The sequence below is a fragment of the Coturnix japonica genome, chromosome 2, assembly GCF_054131305.1.
Source record: "Coturnix japonica strain WE chromosome 2, WE-NBRP24, whole genome shotgun sequence".
Classification (NCBI taxonomy): domain Eukaryota; kingdom Metazoa; phylum Chordata; class Aves; order Galliformes; family Phasianidae; genus Coturnix; species Coturnix japonica.
Window position 1 is genome coordinate 124,153,400 of NC_140664.1, and position 20,006 is coordinate 124,173,405.

Here is a 20,006-nt window from a genome sequence, read left to right on the forward strand (position 1 = left end):
TGGATTGTAACAGAAAGTACTTTGCAGATGAGGTCCCAGCAGTGTGGATTCAAGTCTCCACCTCCCTTCCTGTGTGAGAATTTCTCAAACTATTTTTCAGTTGATTTTTCATCTCTCAGTTTCTGAGTTTTAAAATCCTACCAATCCAATAGGAAGAATGCAATAAAAGCCACATAAAACCCAAATTTAGGTGCAATTAAAGAAAACTAACAGAAACAAATTTCTTCCTGCCCTTCAAGGCATCTGCCCGTAGAATCACAAAGAAGCAAAAAATATGAGTCTGCTTATTCTGATTAGTAAAATTCATTAAAAACTATTTCAGCAACAATGACCATGCTGCTGCCTGGCCACCTCAGATCCAAACACCTTTCCTACTCCCTCCCAGATTTACCAGAACTGACACGTTTGTCTCTGACTGCTGACCAGTGTAGTCTGCACACTGCAAGCATTCAAGAACAGCAAAACAGGTGGCATAGGGCAATTGCTTACATCAGGGGACCTTGAACACAGCTGGACTGAAACCTGACATCTGTGCCAAGGTCTCACCAAGAACGGCTCAGATGTGCGTGTTCAGACAGACAGCCTCTCCCTCTGAGCTGAGGACAGGAAGACTCAGACCAGCAATGAAGGACTTATGCTCAATGAAGTTCCTGAAATCTTGACCATTTGCTACTGCTGCAGCACTCCAGAAAGGGACACGTGGGGGAACAGTTATCACCACAGAAATACTTCCAACAAAAACACCTGGGATTTCATTATGGAAGGGACCCTGTAAGTGATTCCAGGTACCTTTTTAGAGAATAAGCTGCTGCTAAGAAAACGGCATTATCACTTAATTAAAAGCAAAATCTACCTAGTTCTATAGTACACCATCATAGAAGCACTCTAATAAAGCATCCATCAAATCTCTGAAGGTTACAGCTATGCCACTTCAGCGAATACATTACCTTAGATTTTGTTGAGTCACTAGTAGCTGAATCTGTGGAAAAATTAAAAACAATTCTGCTCAGTTCCGTGCAATTTTCCTTTTTTTTCTGTTGCTACAGACAATGCTGGACTTATGGAAAAAGACAAGCACAGAACAAAATGTGAAGCAAATAAAACCAGAACAGAGTGAATAATCAGAGCTCACAAAGATGCAAGCTGCACCACAGAAAGCCACCGCCATGAAAAGATGCTGTGAATTGTAGGCAGAACCAGCTCAATGATAGGAATGGCAAAGGAGCCCTGTTCTTCTAAACTAAAAACAGAAAACAGAAATACTAATGTTTATTCCATGTTTTAGGTACACAGCCCCTGCAAAACCGCAGCTGAGAGACATTTTCAGGATTGTAGCGTGTACTCTCCTGAGATTCAGGATACACAAAGCAAAATTGAATGTCTTATCACTGCTGACTGCCCTATGTACAAATCGTGGTTCGTGCAACCGTATTCTTTTTGGGAGACTTGAGTTTTTACAGGAATTCAGTTGCATTTTGTGTGAAACACCCCAATTATGTATCTCCCTACACCTGTGACTAGGTAGAGGTGGGATTTTCTTTGTAAATCAGCTAGATTTCAGCAGCCACCAGTTTTGTACATTTCCCATAACAAGCGCTATTATGAAATGAAAAATGGACACCATAGTTTCACTGTCTCGCAAAACCCAAGATTATACAATTATAAAGGGGGTAGGAAGGGGCTAGCACAGCAACTAAAAAATATGAACTTGGATGCGTTCCACCTTTAGGAACTTGCTCCCTAGGAAGAAAGAGCTGAGCCCCCTGCCACACCCCTTTTTGACACATGGCTAATGCTTTATGACTAGAAAGACTGGTAGACCATACCATGCTATTTCTCCTCAGGGTCTGCTTCAGAGATAACAAGAAACAGCAGAAAAACTTTTAAAAAGTAGCATTGATCTGTTTAAAATACTCTTAAAAGAAAATTTACAGCACAGATCAACTTTTTGGTTTTCCATTTACAAGAAACGGGGGTTTCTGCAGACAAGGCAGCTACAGTGTGGGCAACAGTCCTCCTTCTTCCTACAGTTCCAGCTGTCCATCAGTGACATCACAGAATCCACTAATGACATCACCGTGTGATAGACTCCTCCCACTTCTCCTGTTACAACATCAGTATAAAGTGACTGCTTCAGTAAGTGCTGAGCAACCCTTGGAAAACTGAAACAAAAGCTAGAGACGAAGGGAGAGCATTTGTGGGATACAACATGCTGGGTTAGTGCAATAGTATAGTGAAGGGAAGGGGGAAAAAAGTCACCAAAAAAGAGCCTGCATTGCTTGTCCTTAGCCACACAAGAGGATGGCATTCATAAACAGAAGGAAATCAGCTTTAGTATAGACATACTGCAACATACCCCCAGGTAACAAGAAAACATAATTTTTTGCATTCCTAACGAGCAATATTAGAACCCCATTGGAGATCAATCTTTCTGCCATCACAACACACCCCTTTACAGCAGCGTATCTGCTTCGCCTTACGATGATGACTGCATGAGCTACTGTGAATAAATAAAACAGAACGCGCAAACCTCATCTTTTAATGATTATACTATTGTTAGACAAAGTTTTCTAACATATCATGCATGATTACCGACAATTCAAATCTCTAAGAAGTGTTAATGATCTTTAAAAAAAGAGAAAAAGAATTTATTAGTAAAAGAAAATAGAGTGAAAGAGTTACAGTGAGTTAACAGAGTGGGTTATTCTAGCCTACAGACTAGCACTGTCCAGGCTGTTACCTGATACATCTCCAGGAGACACTCCCGTTCTTCCAATGTTGGTGAGTAAATGATCTATGTTTGGCACTGGCTGAGATTCTACAGTGTTTTCCTCCTGCACTGCTGTCTATAGTTAATAAACAAAGATGTCTTCATCATCGTTTCACAAATAAGTCATTATGATTCAAAAGCATTTAGAAAATTGCATAATTCACCTGAGGACACGCTTTCCTCATAAGTTCTCATTTTCCTATTTGGATCTATGCCTTTTAGAACAAATGCATTACTTTTTTTCTTTTTTTCTTTTTTGTTTAATTAATAAATAAATTACTGCAAGGATTAGAGAGCTAAAAAGGTACTTTTAAAAGAGAAAACTATACAGTGATGTAATTAAAAGAAGTACGGACTTTCTAGAGGAAGCAGAAGCAGTTTCTAAACTTAGGTAATCAGAATGCAAATATTTATGCCACAATACTTACAAGAGGTTCTTCAGCATCATCTTCTGTGAAAAACCAGTCATGCTACAATTTAAAATAAAAACGGTGAAAACTCCACAAGAAACACAAAAGCCAAATGAGGAACAATCAAACATGGACTAAAAATTATAGCCTGGAGTTCAAAGGATAAATACCAGACCCAAAGCGGCCCAAAAAGAGAAAGCAGATCTGTGTATGAACTTACTCTTTAAGTAATGAAAATCACCCACTTACTTTTTGGATGAGTGTTTCTACAATTTTATATTGGTCTGGCATGTGCGTAACCATGTGTGTCATGTTATCATCAGATGTCCTCACAAGCGTTGGACCAAACACTATTGCCAGGTTTCTTGGTTCCATCTAAGAAATGAAGTATTTCCATATATCATATGTGATGTAAATGAGAAAATGCAATAATATAAACCAAGATTTTAATACAACACTATTCATATCTGAGAATCGTTTTAAAAAAAGGACAAATAAAATTTATTCAAAAACACATTACTGACTCAGGTGAGAAGTTACACTACAATAAAATCTTTCCATGCACAGATGTAATGAAGGCCTTCAACAATTCTGAAATTCAAAATTCAACTTTCATTAAGCCACAGAAAGTGAACAAATCCACCAGGACAGAAAAAGAAAAGCCTGTTTTGCTTCAAAAACACTGACTTTTTAAATAAAATGGAAGAAAAATTTATCAAAGACATTGGTAGTTCCCTGTTTGTTTCACCCTGAAAATACTTACATGATACACTAAAGTTCAGACAGTAAACACATGGCACGTTATGCCTACTGACCAAGAGCTTATTCAGTTCACATTTGCTATTAAGAATGTGCAGCATCCAACATGACAGTTTCAATACAACTACTCACAGACAGAGTTAAGTCCAGTAATGTCACAACATTAATCATCCACTTAATTTCCTTCTGAAGTTACATTTCTGACAAATAATGGCAAGAAAGCAGCAGCAAAATACTAATCTTGTATTCATGCCTCCTTTTCTCACTTACTGCTATGACAGAATAGGCTGAGAATGTTCTTGTTCTCACAAGAAGGAAGCTTCAAAGAGAATGAACCAAGCCCCTGCTGCTCACTTAGATGTGAACTGTGGCCTTCGACATATCATACTAGTATACAACCTCATTTGCCCAGTCTTATGTATTCTATAGTACTTACATTATTAAAACCATACTTATGCAGTACAATGAAACATAAAATGATAAATGTTTGCTTTGGACTTACTGGCATTCACTACTCTCTTAAAACGTTAACTTTAATTACACTAAAGGTTCTGGATTTTGTTCATCTATAACCTTAATGATTCTGCAATTTCTATTCTCATCTAAAGTTGACCATAGTTCATCTGTTTCACAGTGTTTTGGTTTTTTTACTGTATTCCCCTGCAATAAGGCATCATGCCATCTGCCCTGATGTGAGCACCTACAAGCACACCCATATTGCACAGCTTTGCATTCATCTATGCCTCCCTGAAAAAAAAAGGATACTGTTATTTGCACTTACAGTCAGATTATAGCATATATAGAAGCACTAAACAAAAGCCATGTCCCCAAGCAGTGGAAATGACAAAAGGTGTTAATTAGAAGATTGCTACCCTACACATCATGCTTTTTTTTCCCCATCTTAAAACCACTGAAAGTATTTAAAAGGTCAAACATTTGAGTTATTACAGCAAATCCTAGTCTTCAATTGATTTCAGTGTCCAGGAATGTAGGCTTCACACAAAGCTGATGCAACTTGTCAGCTGGCTCATTTAGGTCATAGGCATTCACTTAAGATTTGTCCCTAACTTTTTACTCTGAAAGATTCCAAAATCTAATAAAAGTAAGGACTGATCTTGTATTTTATGGGAGTCTGAGCCGTAAAAACGTTCTTGTTTTACAAGAGAGTGCTATTAGAGACCCATTTTCATGCTATCTTCAAAGTCAACTATGCATTCATCTAGGCTTTATATTGAGAATATGTGGCATATTAATTGTCAGTTTAAACCAGCTGCCAGACACTCCTACTGGTGTCTAAGCGGATTATATGAAGTTTACTGAGTTGGGATAAATCTAGAATGCAAACAGTTCCTCACAGAACAACTAGCACCAGTCTGAATAAGCTTAATACACACTAAACATGAGTACTTTAACGGGATGTAATCCAAAAATCTTCCAACATCACAGAGGTTTTTAGCTCGTCTAAAATAAGAAGCTACAGACTTAGTCAACAGAAATAATCACGCACTAAAACTTGCCCTTAATGAAAGGGATCAAAGCAAAACACGTTATGCTATTGTTTCTGTTACCTTGTTCTTTTCAGAGTTCTCTGCTACTGTCTTGAGATGTGCAGAAAGAAATTTGAGAGTCTCATAATGATGTTCAGGCAAATCATGAATCTGAAAGAAACAATCACTGCTCAGAATATTAAATGTTTAATGCTTATTTTGTAGTATACCTACAAGGGTATACCTATACTACACAAGACGCCTGATTTCAGCTTACCAGTCTCTTCAGCGTTTTCAAACGTTCAACTGGATCTTCTTTTCTATTGGCATCTATAAAATCTGCATATTTGTCTGTTAAAAAAGCAGAAATTGATCACAAAGCTAAGACTTTTGGAAACTGTAAGTATGGGTACATACTGCATACCAAAACAGTAAGGTAAGAGTGAAGAAAATAAACAGCCTTCATAGACCATTTTAACAGTGAAATTGCAAGTGTCAGTGATTTTTGTTTCATGTTAATATCTAAGATTTTCATGCTTGCATTTCTTAAAATCTTTGTGAGAAAAATACATTCCAAGTCCAAAATCTGATCTCTTTAGTGTGCAGGGTGGTTTTAACAGAGTGAAGCTCATCCGCTGCACTCCCTGTGTTCAACCCCTGCAATCTCCCCAAATCTAAAAACATGACACTCAAATTTATGGTAGTAGAGGAACGTGTTCAGAATCTCCCCTGAAAATTTTGTTTGGTTTATTTAAGTTTTGCAAGTACAAAAACCAATCGTGCAAAGGTAACATGGCATAAAAAAATTTCCCAAAGTCAAGTTTTGCTTTTGCTCTCTGTTCGTTACTATTTCTAGTGGAAATCTTTCAAGATCTAACTTGTAAAGATCTGTTTATTACCACCAAATCAGAGTTAATACCAAATTCTTGCTGCCTTTCAACCCCCTGCAATTATTCCAGAAATAGCAACAGAATAAAAGTAAAAAATAAGATTTGGATGGGTTTTTTTGTTTGTTTAGTATGCTGAAGTAAATAGAATATTAACATGGATACACTAAAATATTTTGGCACAATATTTGAACACTGTAATTATTGTACAATTAGACAAATTCTATTTACTGCTCTTGTTCTTAAGAACAAGACTACCACCGTGACTCCCTGTTCTTTAAGGAAGTAAAAGAATTTATTGCAGAACTGGTTTCACTGCACTTTCTCTCAAATCATCTGAAAGTTTCCAGACAACTGCTCAACAGTAGCTCATAAAGAAAAAAGCTGAGGTAAACAACTCACCATTGGTGAAAAGGGGTTCTGGGAGCTTTCTGAAGAAGGACTTGAGCAAACTGCTTATGACATTCAAGTCTCGCCATTTCTAAACATTTAGAAGAAAAAGAGATATAGTCTTTGTATTTCTATAATCATAGCACAACTCGAAGCTTTCAGAAGTTCAAAGTGAAAACACTGTGAATGGAGACTTACATCATCATGAACATCTATGTCCGTCATTCCTTTGTTGAGCTCCTCTTGCATACTTGAGATGGCAGCATTATTTCCAGGCACTCTGTAAATACCTGTGTACTCAAGACCTCTTTCTTCAACTAGCTTGCAGCATATGTCAACAATCAGTGGGATATACTGAAGAAAAAAACATTTTATATGTATATATATGTATGTATGTATCTATATATATACACACACACATTCTTAAAGTATGCATGAAAAAGCACTAAAAAGCATTTAAAATCACACTGGAAAGAAAAACTGCTCTTTCATACTTTGTTGGTATGTGCTGGGGGACAGTCATCCAGTCTGACACCAAATGTTCCTACTGCAGATGGCTTCTTTTCAAATGTCTTCCTCATAATGCTTGGAATGCCTTTTCTCCAAGTCCCTTTGTCTTTAGGTGGGCTTGTCTCATCTTTTTGTTGTTAGCATTATGTAAGTAAGAAAGCAAAGAAGACACATCAAAGCATTTAAGTCACAAAAGATACCACAAATCCAGGTAACATTTACAAAAAAGAAAATTGTGTTACTATCCTTTCATTTTATTCAACTTTTTTTCTTAGCCCAGCTTCCCACAACAACTCGCTGATGCACTTGAATATACCCATATTCAGAAAAAGGAAGTAGGTGGATGATACAGTGGAATTTTATCATTCCAAGACTAAATATACGAAGATTACATTAAAAAAATAAAATTCACAACATTCCCTAAAGATTACATGGCTACTGAGTAACGGTGACATACAAAACAGTTATGAAATTAATATAGCCACACTAATATTTGACATTGTGCAGGCCTACTTTCAGTAATTAGGAGGTTTCAGGTGCTCCAAATCAGTCCCAAAAGGGACTCAAACACTTTAAAATATTATTTATACAAAATCAGATTAGAAGTTCAATTGAACTCTTTACTTCCATTATACAACTCATGTAACAAATTACAATTCCCATTCACCCTGCACTGCAAGTTTTCTGATACAACAGTACTTCTTACTTGACTATCTCTGGAAATAATATTTCAGTAGGCTTATAATTTACTTAACATCTGCTATTTACCTACACATCTGCATCACAGAATGAGTAAGGGAATGTTTGTTAGAAATATATGCAGCTGCAGCTACAGTCACTAGCTCATATTTGGTTTACACATGTAGATTCTTGCGTTTGAGGAACTTGAATAAAGCACCTCAATAGCTCTAAGAAACTAAAGAAATTATTATTAAAAAAAAAAAGAAAGATGCAAACCTTTAGTGAGAAGCTTCCTTTCTGACTCATCCTTGGGAGAATGTGGACTCTGCGTCCTCTGATCTGCTTTAGTTCCAAGCAGTGTCTGCCTGATACTTAGGCTCTGACGAGGTGTTTTGGGAGATGGCTCTGTTTTGCTGCTTGAAGAACTGAAGCAAGATACATTACTTCAGTAAAAAGAATCTAGATAATCATACATACAAAAGCTACTGTCAGCATGTAATTTACCTACCTCATCATCGTGCTGTATTCTTTAATTCTTCTGCTAATTAGGTCTCTGCTAGTGACACCAGTGTCCTATAAAATGAATTGAGATCTACTTTATCATCTTACAAAATACAACCAACAGTTTTACTTTAAGAAAACATTACCTCCTCCCATCTACAGAACACATATGAAAAACAACACTTCAGTACATCTAAAAATCTAGTAGGCAGTTCTTGGGAGCAATAAACACAGAACACTCGTAAACCATGGGGAAAACTCAAGTGAGTAATTACACATTAGATACTACTATTTCCAAAGCAGTAGGTATGTGACTAAATCATGTTAAACTGGAATTTACTTCCAGTAGAAAACATGCAAATCAACAAAACCTGCTCTGGAAAGAATCAAATCTTATATACACAGAGTAGTCATACAGTTAGTACCACGCATAGAACTGAAATTGCCCTGAATTCAAAACATGCTTTTATCCACTTAATGACACACACATTATATACGTATTTTGGTAATTATTTCAGAACTAAACAGATATGTATGCCCACAGACATGAAAATGTTCTTCATCACTGAAATGAAAATGCACCGAAGATCATTTTGGGACAGATATGTTGTATTTAACAGCATATTCTTGCTTTGCATTTCGCATTAACATTCAATTCATAAAAAACACCAAAGTTTAATTAAACTAATGAACATCCTAACTACCGAGAAACTTATCACACCATGCACACGCTACTTTATAATGCAAGGCCTGGTTCTATACTACAATTACTTTTGACTGATACATTAGAGATTTTTATTATCTTAATATAAAGTTTATCTACAGTCAAGTCAGCAATTACATTAATTCATTTATTTCAAAATACTGATAATCAGAATATAATCATGCTTTAATAAAAAAACAAACTCAGTTTACTTACCCAACTACCTTACCTGTCACATTTTCTCGTGTGCTCCTGCATACATTTTGATCGATGGTTTGATTACAAATTTTGCTGTACTATTAAAAATAATGTAACAATTACCTCATCATTTAAGTTGCTGTTTTCTTGTATTGCTTTAATCCATGCTAACATATTATCTCTGTCCTCCGCTTGAAACAGATATTCGCAGTCTGATGTGGTGAGTCTGAATACATTTTTCCTCTTGGTTTCACAGTATGAGATGTCTATTAAACAAGCATTGATGCTTATAGGTTGTTCTTCTTCTGATGGGGTCATTTGCTCCTTTTTATCCTTGTACAAATAAAGTGAATGACCTCGAAGAACAACATATAACTGTTTCCATGGCCGAATGCTCCCACCAACTCGCTGAAAAATATAAACCAGTATGTAAGTTTTCTTTATTTGCTACCATTAATCTGGGTTAAGATAAGCTACCTCCAGAAGCTTTACAAACTCTCTATAGTCGACTTAAGAACTATCAGCAGAAAGCTTTCACAAAAGTGGGACTCATTAACTGCTGTCAGAAAACAGAACTTATAAAGCCTGTCCTCCCTGATTACCCATTGAGAGTTCAACTGACAGTAACAATGCAACCAGAATTTCACAGATGCCTTAAAATAAACATAGCAAAAAAAAAATTTAGCATATTCTTGCCCAGTCTTTTAACATTTATTCAAGTCAGACTCACATTTACATAACAATGCAATTCCACATTCCCACTTCTTCTTAAGTGTTATCCCATACACATGCAGGAAGTTAATGTGAACTCAGCTCCACAATGTTCATGAATATTATTGCTACTCATTATTAGCAAAGAGAAAAGGCTACAAGCTTAATTTATCTCAGGATGGATTTTTCTACCTGCCTTGTTTGAAAACAGTTAATTTCACAGAAATGAAATACTTTCAAAAGTAGTCTCTAAAGGAAACTAAGAAACTCATTATGATAAATCTTCTAACAAACAGTTCTAAAACTGTCATAGTCATTGATGTTCATATCTCAAAAAACGTTACTATAAAAGAATAACAAGAAAGCTTCAAGTTTCTTACCACAGTTCTCTGCCAGTTTTAAGTATTTTCACCAGGTTAAAAAATAGAATGAAAAAATAAAACCACGAAAGGTACCTTTCCTTTGTCTGTAACAAGCTGACGAAAATGGAGCCACCCTTCTTTGGAGGCATCACCGAAGACCTCTGAAGAAGAATCTTTTCGAGAACCAGAATCTTCGGAAGATTTCTGACTGTCTGTGACCTAAAGAGAACATCACAGAAGGAAATTCACGTTGCACTTCTAGACCCTTTTTTTTTTATGATTTCTATATGCAAGATCACATCTATCAGTGTTCAAGAGCCATTTAAATAAAAGCTTTAATAACATGATTCAACTTCTAGTAAGCCCTGAGTGGCTGAAGTGTTGGACTCAACCATTGCAGGTCCCTTCCAATTGAGTATTCTGTCCCTCACTTTAAAAGCTGATATCTTATTCAGGAAAATGTCCCTAAGAATATTCCCCTGGAAAATATGATGTCTAAAGTTTCCATAGGATAGTACAAGAATAATGATCTTGCCCATCTCCAGAATGGGACACACCCCAGACTCCTGTTATTAAGCTTTTACTGGAGGCAGCAGAGATATGCTTCATTTACAGAGGCTGAGGAAAAAGAAAATCATGAATCAAGTGGGGAGCCTACAAAACAACAGACCGTCTTTACTTATGTTACACGCACAGCACACAGTGACATTTAATGTTTAAAATCAATACAAATTAAGAATGATTTGATGGATAGCAATAGTAATCATGTTCATGTGTCTTCAACGCATCATTCTGTATGAATCAGTAGTATAATTCATGAAATTTGCTGCAGTAATATTTACTATTTTTAAGAGTTGTTAAATATTTACTTACCTTGATCCCCTTTAAGCTCGATACATGCTTAATGGACCTGTTGGGACAAAAACAGAAATTCAAATGAGGTTTTACAAGCTTAAAAAAAATTTCCAAATCAACTGACATTTTTCATGAACTTACGATTTTTCCTCATCTCTATAGTCATCCAGTCCTTCATCGTATGACTTCGATCTCTCTGGTTTTGTGGCAGGCTGGCTATCCAGGACACTGGGCCTAATGGATTCTATAAGGAAGTAGAAGTATTTTAGAACGGTAGGAAACTGACTCATATTTTACAGCTTATGTCAAGCAGTAAAGAGGTTGTGATTTTCACACCTGATCTCCAGAGAGTTAAAAGCAAAAAGTAGCATGGAAAGAAAATCAAATCACCACTCACCATGATCATGAGAAAGCTGTCGCCGAATTAAAGGGATTGGAGATGTAGGACTGGGAGGAACAGTTGTTATAGCAGGTGCTTGAGAAGCAGATGCAGAAATAACAGCAGAAGCAGGAATGTGTGCAATATCATGGTCAATACTAGGACTAGTCGGTTCATCTACAAAGGTAATATGTCATAAATTAACAATAAATGCATTAATCAAACGCTCAAACTAAACGGCTGTCTGAACATGTCATTGCTGGGATATTATATTAAGTGCCTTAAACACAAAGTCTTTCATACAAACATCGAGAGTCCAATTAATGCATACTGTTAAATGTTTGTTGTTTTTTCTTTTTTTAAACATGAAAATCTGCTTCATTTTGTAAGGATGTTAAATCATACATTAGGGATAAGAGCAAAGAAAATCATGATCATTATGCGATTATACGAGAGAATGAAACAGAAATTCTGCGCTAATCTTTTGTAACATGATTTTCAAGTAGACTGGTTTTGTTTGTTTGCATGCATATGAAAAACATCATACATCTGTAAGTGTAAACTCAAGAGACAACTAAGTACTGCTTCCTAAATAAAACACAAGCATTCCAACTACCAGAAGCTATTTGGTTTAAATCAGTGATCCAACAACACAGCCAACTTGCAAACAAAAAATATTTGAAATATTATTAGCATTGAGAGTACCAATCCTCCCATCCTCCACACATTCAGATAAAGAAGTATTCATGTTATCAAAGATGGCACCACTACATACCAATTATTTCTTCCACTAATTGCTCATACAAACGATTGCATGCCGTACATGCCCAGCACCTCACAGTCTCAACTGCCACACGAGTCATCGTGAAAGAGTCCAAGCAGCTTTAAGTATTTCTACTGTTTAACATGCATCTGGAAAGACATCAGAAGCTGAAAGACGCCTATTCGAACACTCTGAGAAGAGAACTGTAACATCTTCTAGCACACCTCGGTAGTGCGACAGAAATAACTGTACTTCATGCTTTGGAAGGAGGGGTGGAGAGAAGCAAGTCACGAGCAGGGGCTGGACTGCACTGCCATAATGAATATGAATATATCCTAGGTGCTAAGAACTGCAATATGCAGAGCTTCTGAAAAGCCCATTGAAATCAAGGGACACTTGCAAACAGAGGTTTATTCTTTGCCTTGTGCCAACACAACTGCGTAAGCTGCATTGTGCTGTTCTAACGGTCACTAGCAGTTCTGTTAAAGGCAGCGCACAAAATCTGGCAAAGTAAGTTTAAAACAAGATGACAAATATTAAAGTACAGAAAGATTCAGCCATGACAGCCCTACTTTGCATGGAATGGTTAAATACAGTAATTTTAAAGATTTTTATTTGTTATTTTCTAGAGCATAACCCTCCACCCCTAAGCCAGCTGTGAAATAGGAACATGAATAAAAAGGAAAGCAAAAGAATTCACAGCAAATCCATGACATTAAACGGAAATAAGTTCTGAGTTCTGTTTGCATCCAGTGATCAACTGAAGTATTTACAGACTTCTCTAATGCAGCAGAAAGGAGAGAGAACCTCAGTTGTGCTACCATTTTCCAAACTACAGCAGCTCACTGTCCTACTGTCATCTTTTTCATCTGCTCAGCTTCCCTGCAGCAAACCCTGAGAACACACTGATGTTGACTAATGAATATTTCCACTCACTGAACAATTTTTCAGATGAATTACTTCAGAGAACATAAACTGCGAGTGCTCAGCTGCAACTCAGTTCTGTTACAGACTCATCTCAAAACGTCACAGGCTCTACTTTAGAAAGTTAAAGATGTTACCACTTGAAACAAACCCACAGGATGTGTGAATGCAGGAGCTCAGGCAACACTACACAGCAGCCCACAGCAAAGCTACTTAAACACAAGATTCTGTCTGTGGAACAGCAGTCCAAGTGCTTGAAAAATTCTTTACATTTCAACAAATGTGATATTTGACTCTTTATAGGTACTTCCTTTAAGTTCTGAAAGCCCTGTGTCAGAATTTGTAAAGTCTTCTGTATGAAACAACAAAGAAAAATGAATCTTTCAAATACGTATGTTCAAATATTTGTAACAGTGAGAGCCCAATTCGTCCAGCAACGCTGATGTTGTGGCGTATTACAAAAACACATACAGAGAACACCTCTGCTTTCAGTGGGAGAGAAGAGAATATTACAGGGTTACAAGACCTATGGTAGAACTCTGTGTCATAATATCTGCATGCTTCTGTAATTGATGTCTCTTACTGTATTATGTGTTATTGCTTAACACAGTGTGTTGGTTATTACTTTACTCCTTTATTCTAACAGTGAAGTGGCTGCCACCTGATGAGACCTGCTGCTGTTTCTGGATGAGAATGCTGCATCTTGGAGACAGAGCACGTACTCCAGCAGTGCGTGGCCATGGCCCTGAGGTGAGTTCAGAACTGAGACTGTGGGCATCCCTCTTATCTCAAAAGCCTGTGCTATGGATCCCCTAAATGCACAGCTTCACACTAGATGGAGATCAGAGCCCTGGCTTTCATCTGCAAAAGGAGCAGCAACAGCCAGCATGGATGCACCTTTAGCACAGTGCAGCTCTCCCAGCAGGTCTGGACAGGGATGCTGCAAGAAGCTCATCCTGCCTTTAAGCAGCAAACAGATGAGAAACAGAATCCTACTCTGGGACCACTGTTACCCTCTGCCTATAGGCAAAGATCAGCACAAATCATCCCTGATGAGCACATCTGAATGCAGTCCTAAATGGAACAGACACCACTTGCATGGAGAAAAGCATTTTCTTGCTATCACACTCAAACTACTTCCCTGTTAAGCTACATAACAGGGAATACCATGTAATTAATTTTAATTTTTCCAACAGGTCATGAGTGGCTTTTGCAATATACTAAACAGATTTATAGCATAGAAATTTACAGCAATTTTCTTGAATTACCAATATATAGTAAAATCAACTACCTATAACATCATTCCTCAGACCAATGCACTTCAGCATCAATATATACAAGGATACTTCAAGAATGACTCGAGATCATTTCTACACAGGTAGCAACTCATCACTCCATTTCTTAAGTGAACAGAGAATGAAATTCCACTCTAATATCACAAAGTCAGGATAATAAACCACCACAGTTACTTAGAGAAGACAAAGAGGAGTAACACATTCTTTAATGCTTTAATGTCTGTTTCATATGTAGAAGTGTTTAATGTAATGTATTGCCTTTGTTAAAAAACATGCATTCTAATTTGCCAGTTCTTTACATCAGAATTCCTATTTTCCAGTCTAGAGAGGAAATAAACAAAAAAATTCTCCTTCAAGTTTTTCCAAGACCAAAAATGGTCTCAAAAATATAAGAAATTTATTTCAAGCCTGACAAGTTATATATGATACTAATAATTTAATAATACGACAAAGAATGTTTCTGAGACATGCAGTCAGACACCTCAATACAGGTACCTTCCTGCTTCAAACTGCCAGTTTTCATTCTTGTATGCAGCTAAAATCCACAAACTGATGGTGACAATTTGGTTAGTTACAATAAAAAGAAAGATAGAATTGAACTTCACAACATGATAACAGCAAAGCAGAAAAGAAAACACAGCTAAATGTAATACTCCGTTTGCCATCAGTGATTTGAAAAATTTGTTCTACCTGCTTCCCAAGGGAAGTTCAGATACTGCTTCTATACACAGCAATGCAAGTATGCACCTGGTGAGCAGCTACAGCCAGCCTTCATGGAAAGCCTTCCAGTGTGAGAACATTTATAGGAGGTAAGACAGTGAGGATTTCTTAAAAAAAGAGAAAGCTCCAAGCACAGTTAGCTTGTGTTAGCTGATTTGCTAATTGAAACCAAGAAATGTTTGCACAAAAACACATTTCTGCTGTTATGCACTTGGAGAATATGGACATACGAAGGGAGAGCATCCATACATCATGTAAATTATCCAAGAAAAGATATGTGTAATATTCTTCAATGACACAAACCTAACTTTACATAGAGTGAATTCATTGTCTATAGCAGCAGAACTGCTGATCTCCAAATGGAGGCCTACGCAGGTGAACAAGTGTGACAGAGGATGCACCACCCCTGCCCTGTGGATGAGGTCACCTCAAGTTTCTTGGTTGGTGACTGGGAAAAAAAAAGTCACTTCCAAAGCTAGAAATCAGCTTTCATATTCAGCGCCCTTTGGACCTGGCAATGTTGCAATCAGCATCTCAACAGCTCAGAAGGTTTTAAGAAGGAACTGCATTACTTACTAAGTGTGCACAACATTATCATTTTAAACACTAATTAGAGATTTCAGTTTCAACAGACAATATAAGTATATGGCTATAGACTGTAATTCCACATGTAAAAAAATTTACAAAGACTATTAACTTTTTTTTTTTTTTTTTTTTTTTTTTTAAAGATTTCAACCATTAAAGCCCATTTACTGAGAAGCATACACTTACAAATAGCTTTAAATTGCTTTTCATGTCAAGTACTTTAAGATAACGTGCTCCCATGCACAAAACCACTTGGGACACCATACTCCAAACTGCATACGCAGAAGAAGATGCAGTATTCTAGTATCATAGGTTTTCTGAAAACCATACTGAAATCTTGGATTAGGTATGTGTTTCAAGTGCTTCTATGCAGAACTTCATGCAATTTTCATACTCAATCTTGTGGAATTTTAACCGATAGCTCTCTGTCAACACCTCAGCCTTCTGCAGGAGACTGAAGGGCAAGGTTGCACATACTGATTTCTATCTCCAAAGCAAAGGGCTAAAACTGTCAAAAATAAAAGCATTATTTTCATTCAAGAAAGGCAGAGAAGTGAGAAAGGGACAGAGGTTGAAAAGAAAATGCACCCATGAGAAGAGTGAAGAAAGAAGACAAACAACACATCAAATAGAGAGGATGTTCATTAACACACAGGCAAGGAAGTTCAGAAAGGTACCTCAGAGGCCTTTCTTCCAAGAAACCTAGGAAGCAGATGAATTTAAGCAGAACACCGACATACTAATATTGATCTACCTATTCACAGACTTAATTTTCCTTAGAAGTCTGTCAGGAAGGCAGTCAAATGAAAGGACTATGTACATAATTTCATCTGCATAGTAAGAAGGCCAGAAAATCAACAAAATAAAAACATTTAACTCAATCAAAAATGAACTACATTGCCCTAACTCTGCTATCACACTAATATCACAACAAACTGATATATAACCCACAGAAGTGGCTTTTAATTGCCTATCTTGAAGCATGAGCTGCTGCATCATCAAGACTTGCTGCCCTTTATACTCTAAAAAGGTTTTGCTGGTTAAGATTCTGTTGTTTGCTGGTTTTTAAGTACTTGCAACGCTGACAGCACTGATTGTCTTTACAAAGAACCACTTCACATATCTACTTTACGTAATTACCCTCGTGTAGCCAAACGAACATACTGGAAACATGTCTGCATGCTGATCACATTCATTTTGGTAAGACACAGAAAAAAGGACTGCAACAAGCCTCCCAAATAATCAAATCCAGCCTTCTGTTAACACACTCATGTAAATAACATATTTATTATAGTGACAGAGCTTCACTAAAACAGAAAAAGGCTTCCCTATATTATTCCTTATGTAAGATCTATGATAATACGTTGTTCATTTCAGTGTTAAGCAAACAAATGCACAGCTATCCATGTCTACACAGCAATAGAAAGCATTACATTCTCTAAAGGGACCGGCTTACACTATCATCCTGCCACATGATCAAAAAACACACAATTCACAATATACATTGTTTTGGTCAAGAACTCTCACCATATTCCTTTATTACCTGTAATTATTAAGTTTTAATGATATATTCAGATTTGTTTTGAAAACCTTAACCATTTACCAAACAAGGCCAGTGCTCCCATTCCAACTAAAACTCTTCTAAAAGTTACAAACTTTTAATTTCAAATTTTAGCAGGTTTTTGAATTAAACAAACATTTTAAGTGGTATTTTCAACACTAACTTGTTATTCTGTGTTTTGGTTGTTTAATTTCAGAATACCACAATGATTCAAAAATTGTTCTTTGCATAAGATATATGGAAATGTTCAGCCTGGAGCAACAGCAATTTGGCAAGACACACTGTAGGACTCTGAAAAAAACCAGAAGATTGATGCTTACCTTAGAAACACTGGTGACATGTCTAAAGCTGCACCAATGCTATTGTTAAAATAATGAAGCAACAGTCCCTCAAAAATGAACATGTCAGCTCTTGTTTCTATTGCCACTACATTTCTGTTTTCATGGATTAGAATAGTTGGCCAATTATTTGTATGAAAAACTGAATCACAGCGGCTAAAGATTTTTGTATTCATCTTGACTACTAACAGGTTATGCTAAAATTAAACTTTCCTTAAATCATGCCTATCAACCATCCAAGTTCAGTCACCATTTGCCCTTAAGTTACTGACACACTATGGGTTGACAAGCAATGATCTCCGCTGTTTAAGTCTGAGGTTTTCAGTTTCTATCAGCTAGATGCATCTCTTACAGTAAAAAAAAGAACATGTATATTCTCTCAATTATATCCTAATTACATGGGGAAAATACTCCAAACCTTTTCTACTCCTACATAACTTTCTTCATAGTGCGTTGCACAAACACACATCAATTCATTTCTAGTTCCTGACTGCATTCTGTTTGTACTCATATAATCTTCTGAGCCCAAAGTGCCTCCAGAGAAGGGCTTCAAGCTGAGAATTATGGTACGTATTTAATTTTTTACAAAGGTGAAAAACTCACCACTCTTTCAAGAAGTTCTTGGCATTGAAAATGTTAAAATCTATACATCTCTGTTTTCGGCACTGCCGAAGCAGAACACCAACATACTAAAAGAGAAGTGACCAAACAATTCAATTAAAGAAAGATATTTAGAACCCGAAAGGTTTCACCCCCTAATCCCAGAAAACATTTGGAAGTGCAAAGAAATCTCATTTGGCTCAGGAATGCTGTAAAGTGCAGGTGGTTGGAGATTGAAAAGTATCAACATGAAGTATGCTGGTATCTGTGTTCCATCAGGCAGGGAGAGGACAGCTTAGTTCTATGGTACTTCGGTGTTACCTGGCTCATCTTCTATTGGTTATTCACAAATTAACAGTGAAATGAAATGGCCTGAAAACTTTCTAGGGTAAGACTGTACTAGATATTTTCCAAAATGGGACCACACCTCTGAGGAAAAGTCTGTTAGTACTTATGTGATATTTCTGTACGCTTGAAAAAAAGTCCAGAACAGGAAAAAACTATAAATTTCACTGATCAGAAAAATCTAAAACAATGTTTAACTTAGATCAGAGATCTTAATACATCCATTAAAAAGTTATTTTAATTTGATAACCCGATACAAAACCTACGCTGAGAAGAACATTCAGGCAACAGCACTGGCCAAAGCATTAAACTCCACTGGTAGCTAAAGACACCATAATCAGTTTCTCCACTGCCAGCTGCAAGTCATAGGCATGCATACTAACCACCTAAGAAATGTATTAAAATGCTTTTTTTTCCTGTGTCAACTTCTTCTCTTTTAGTTACAAAAAAGTTAAGTAACAATTTCCATCCAAAAGGTGATTGACACATTGAAAATTACCTTATGGATCAGAAATGTACCATCTGTTTCCTATCAGAGAAATTGCATCTAAGCTGTAAGTCTGAAAAACATACATTGAACACTGTAACTGCTAAAATAATCACTGTCAGAGATGGTGATATTTTTACTGGTCTAGAGAACAGACGAGTTTCTGGTTAAAGGGAATAACCTATCATTAGACTAATTGCTATAGCTTGAAACAATAAGATAACATTTCAATAACAGAGCCCTTCTTTGGACCTGGAATAGAAACAGCAGCTTTCAAATCTAAACACAATAGGCTGTATTTAGTAGCACACTGGAAGTACTGAAGCTCACAGTGCCATGATGTGTTTTTCTGTAAAACCAGCAACTTTTTCATTCCCCAAGAACACATGCTTGCCTGAAGAATTTCAGCATGCAATACGTTGTTTAATTTTTTCAGATCCACTTCTCTTACAAAAGACATTACTACATCTACCTCCAAACCTTGCTCTGAACAGCAGGTATCTCGTTACCATTAGCAAACCCAAAACTCAACTCAATCTACAGCACTTTCTGAATGGACTAGTGTCAAAAGGCAGTTCTCCACCACATCGCCATAATCTCAGCAAGAAGCTGCCAGAAGTAAGCTTGATGGAAAGTCTGCTCAGCTTTCTGTGTGCAATGCAAGGAATCTTGGTACACAGAAAGAGATGCTCGCAAATCACCCTGTTATTGGGCTTGGTTGGTCACAAAACATGGACGCAGAAGCCAACAAAATGATCCTGGCTCGGTTTCCTACCAAATTATGA

General features: G+C 36.8%; 1 protein-coding gene across 6 annotated transcripts in view; it reads right to left on the reverse strand.

Moving 5' to 3' along the window:
• The window catches only part of ARHGAP21 (Rho GTPase activating protein 21), a 74,001-nt gene that overhangs the window by 2,916 nt on the left and 51,079 nt on the right, over positions 1-20,006 (reverse strand). For 2 of the 6 annotated variants that reach the window (XR_014943109.1, XR_014943111.1), the window contains 17 exons: positions 11,622-11,780; positions 11,366-11,468; positions 11,243-11,279; positions 10,463-10,588; positions 9,420-9,704; positions 8,403-8,467; positions 8,171-8,319; positions 7,198-7,340; positions 6,902-7,057; positions 6,716-6,794; positions 5,704-5,777; positions 5,508-5,597; positions 3,430-3,555; positions 3,199-3,240; positions 2,741-2,846; positions 1,827-2,103; positions 948-979 (listed from right to left, as the gene is read on the reverse strand). Coding sequence is in view for 3 of the 6 variants with exons in the window: in XM_015853291.3 (XP_015708777.2) it covers positions 948-979; positions 2,741-2,846; positions 3,199-3,240; positions 3,430-3,555; positions 5,508-5,597; positions 5,704-5,777; positions 6,716-6,794; positions 6,902-7,057; positions 7,198-7,340; positions 8,171-8,319; positions 8,403-8,467; positions 9,420-9,704; positions 10,463-10,588; positions 11,243-11,279; positions 11,366-11,468; positions 11,622-11,780 (1,772 nt within the window). In the remaining 3 variants the exon portion in view is untranslated. Of the gene's footprint in view, positions 1-947; positions 1,058-1,826; positions 2,104-2,740; positions 2,847-3,198; positions 3,241-3,429; positions 3,556-5,507; positions 5,598-5,703; positions 5,778-6,715; positions 6,795-6,901; positions 7,058-7,197; positions 7,341-8,170; positions 8,320-8,402; positions 8,468-9,419; positions 9,705-10,462; positions 10,589-11,242; positions 11,280-11,365; positions 11,469-11,621; positions 11,781-20,006 lie in introns of all 6 variants that reach the window. The other 4 variants (XM_015853291.3, XM_015853295.3, XR_014943110.1 and 1 more) reach the window with 3 other exon arrangements.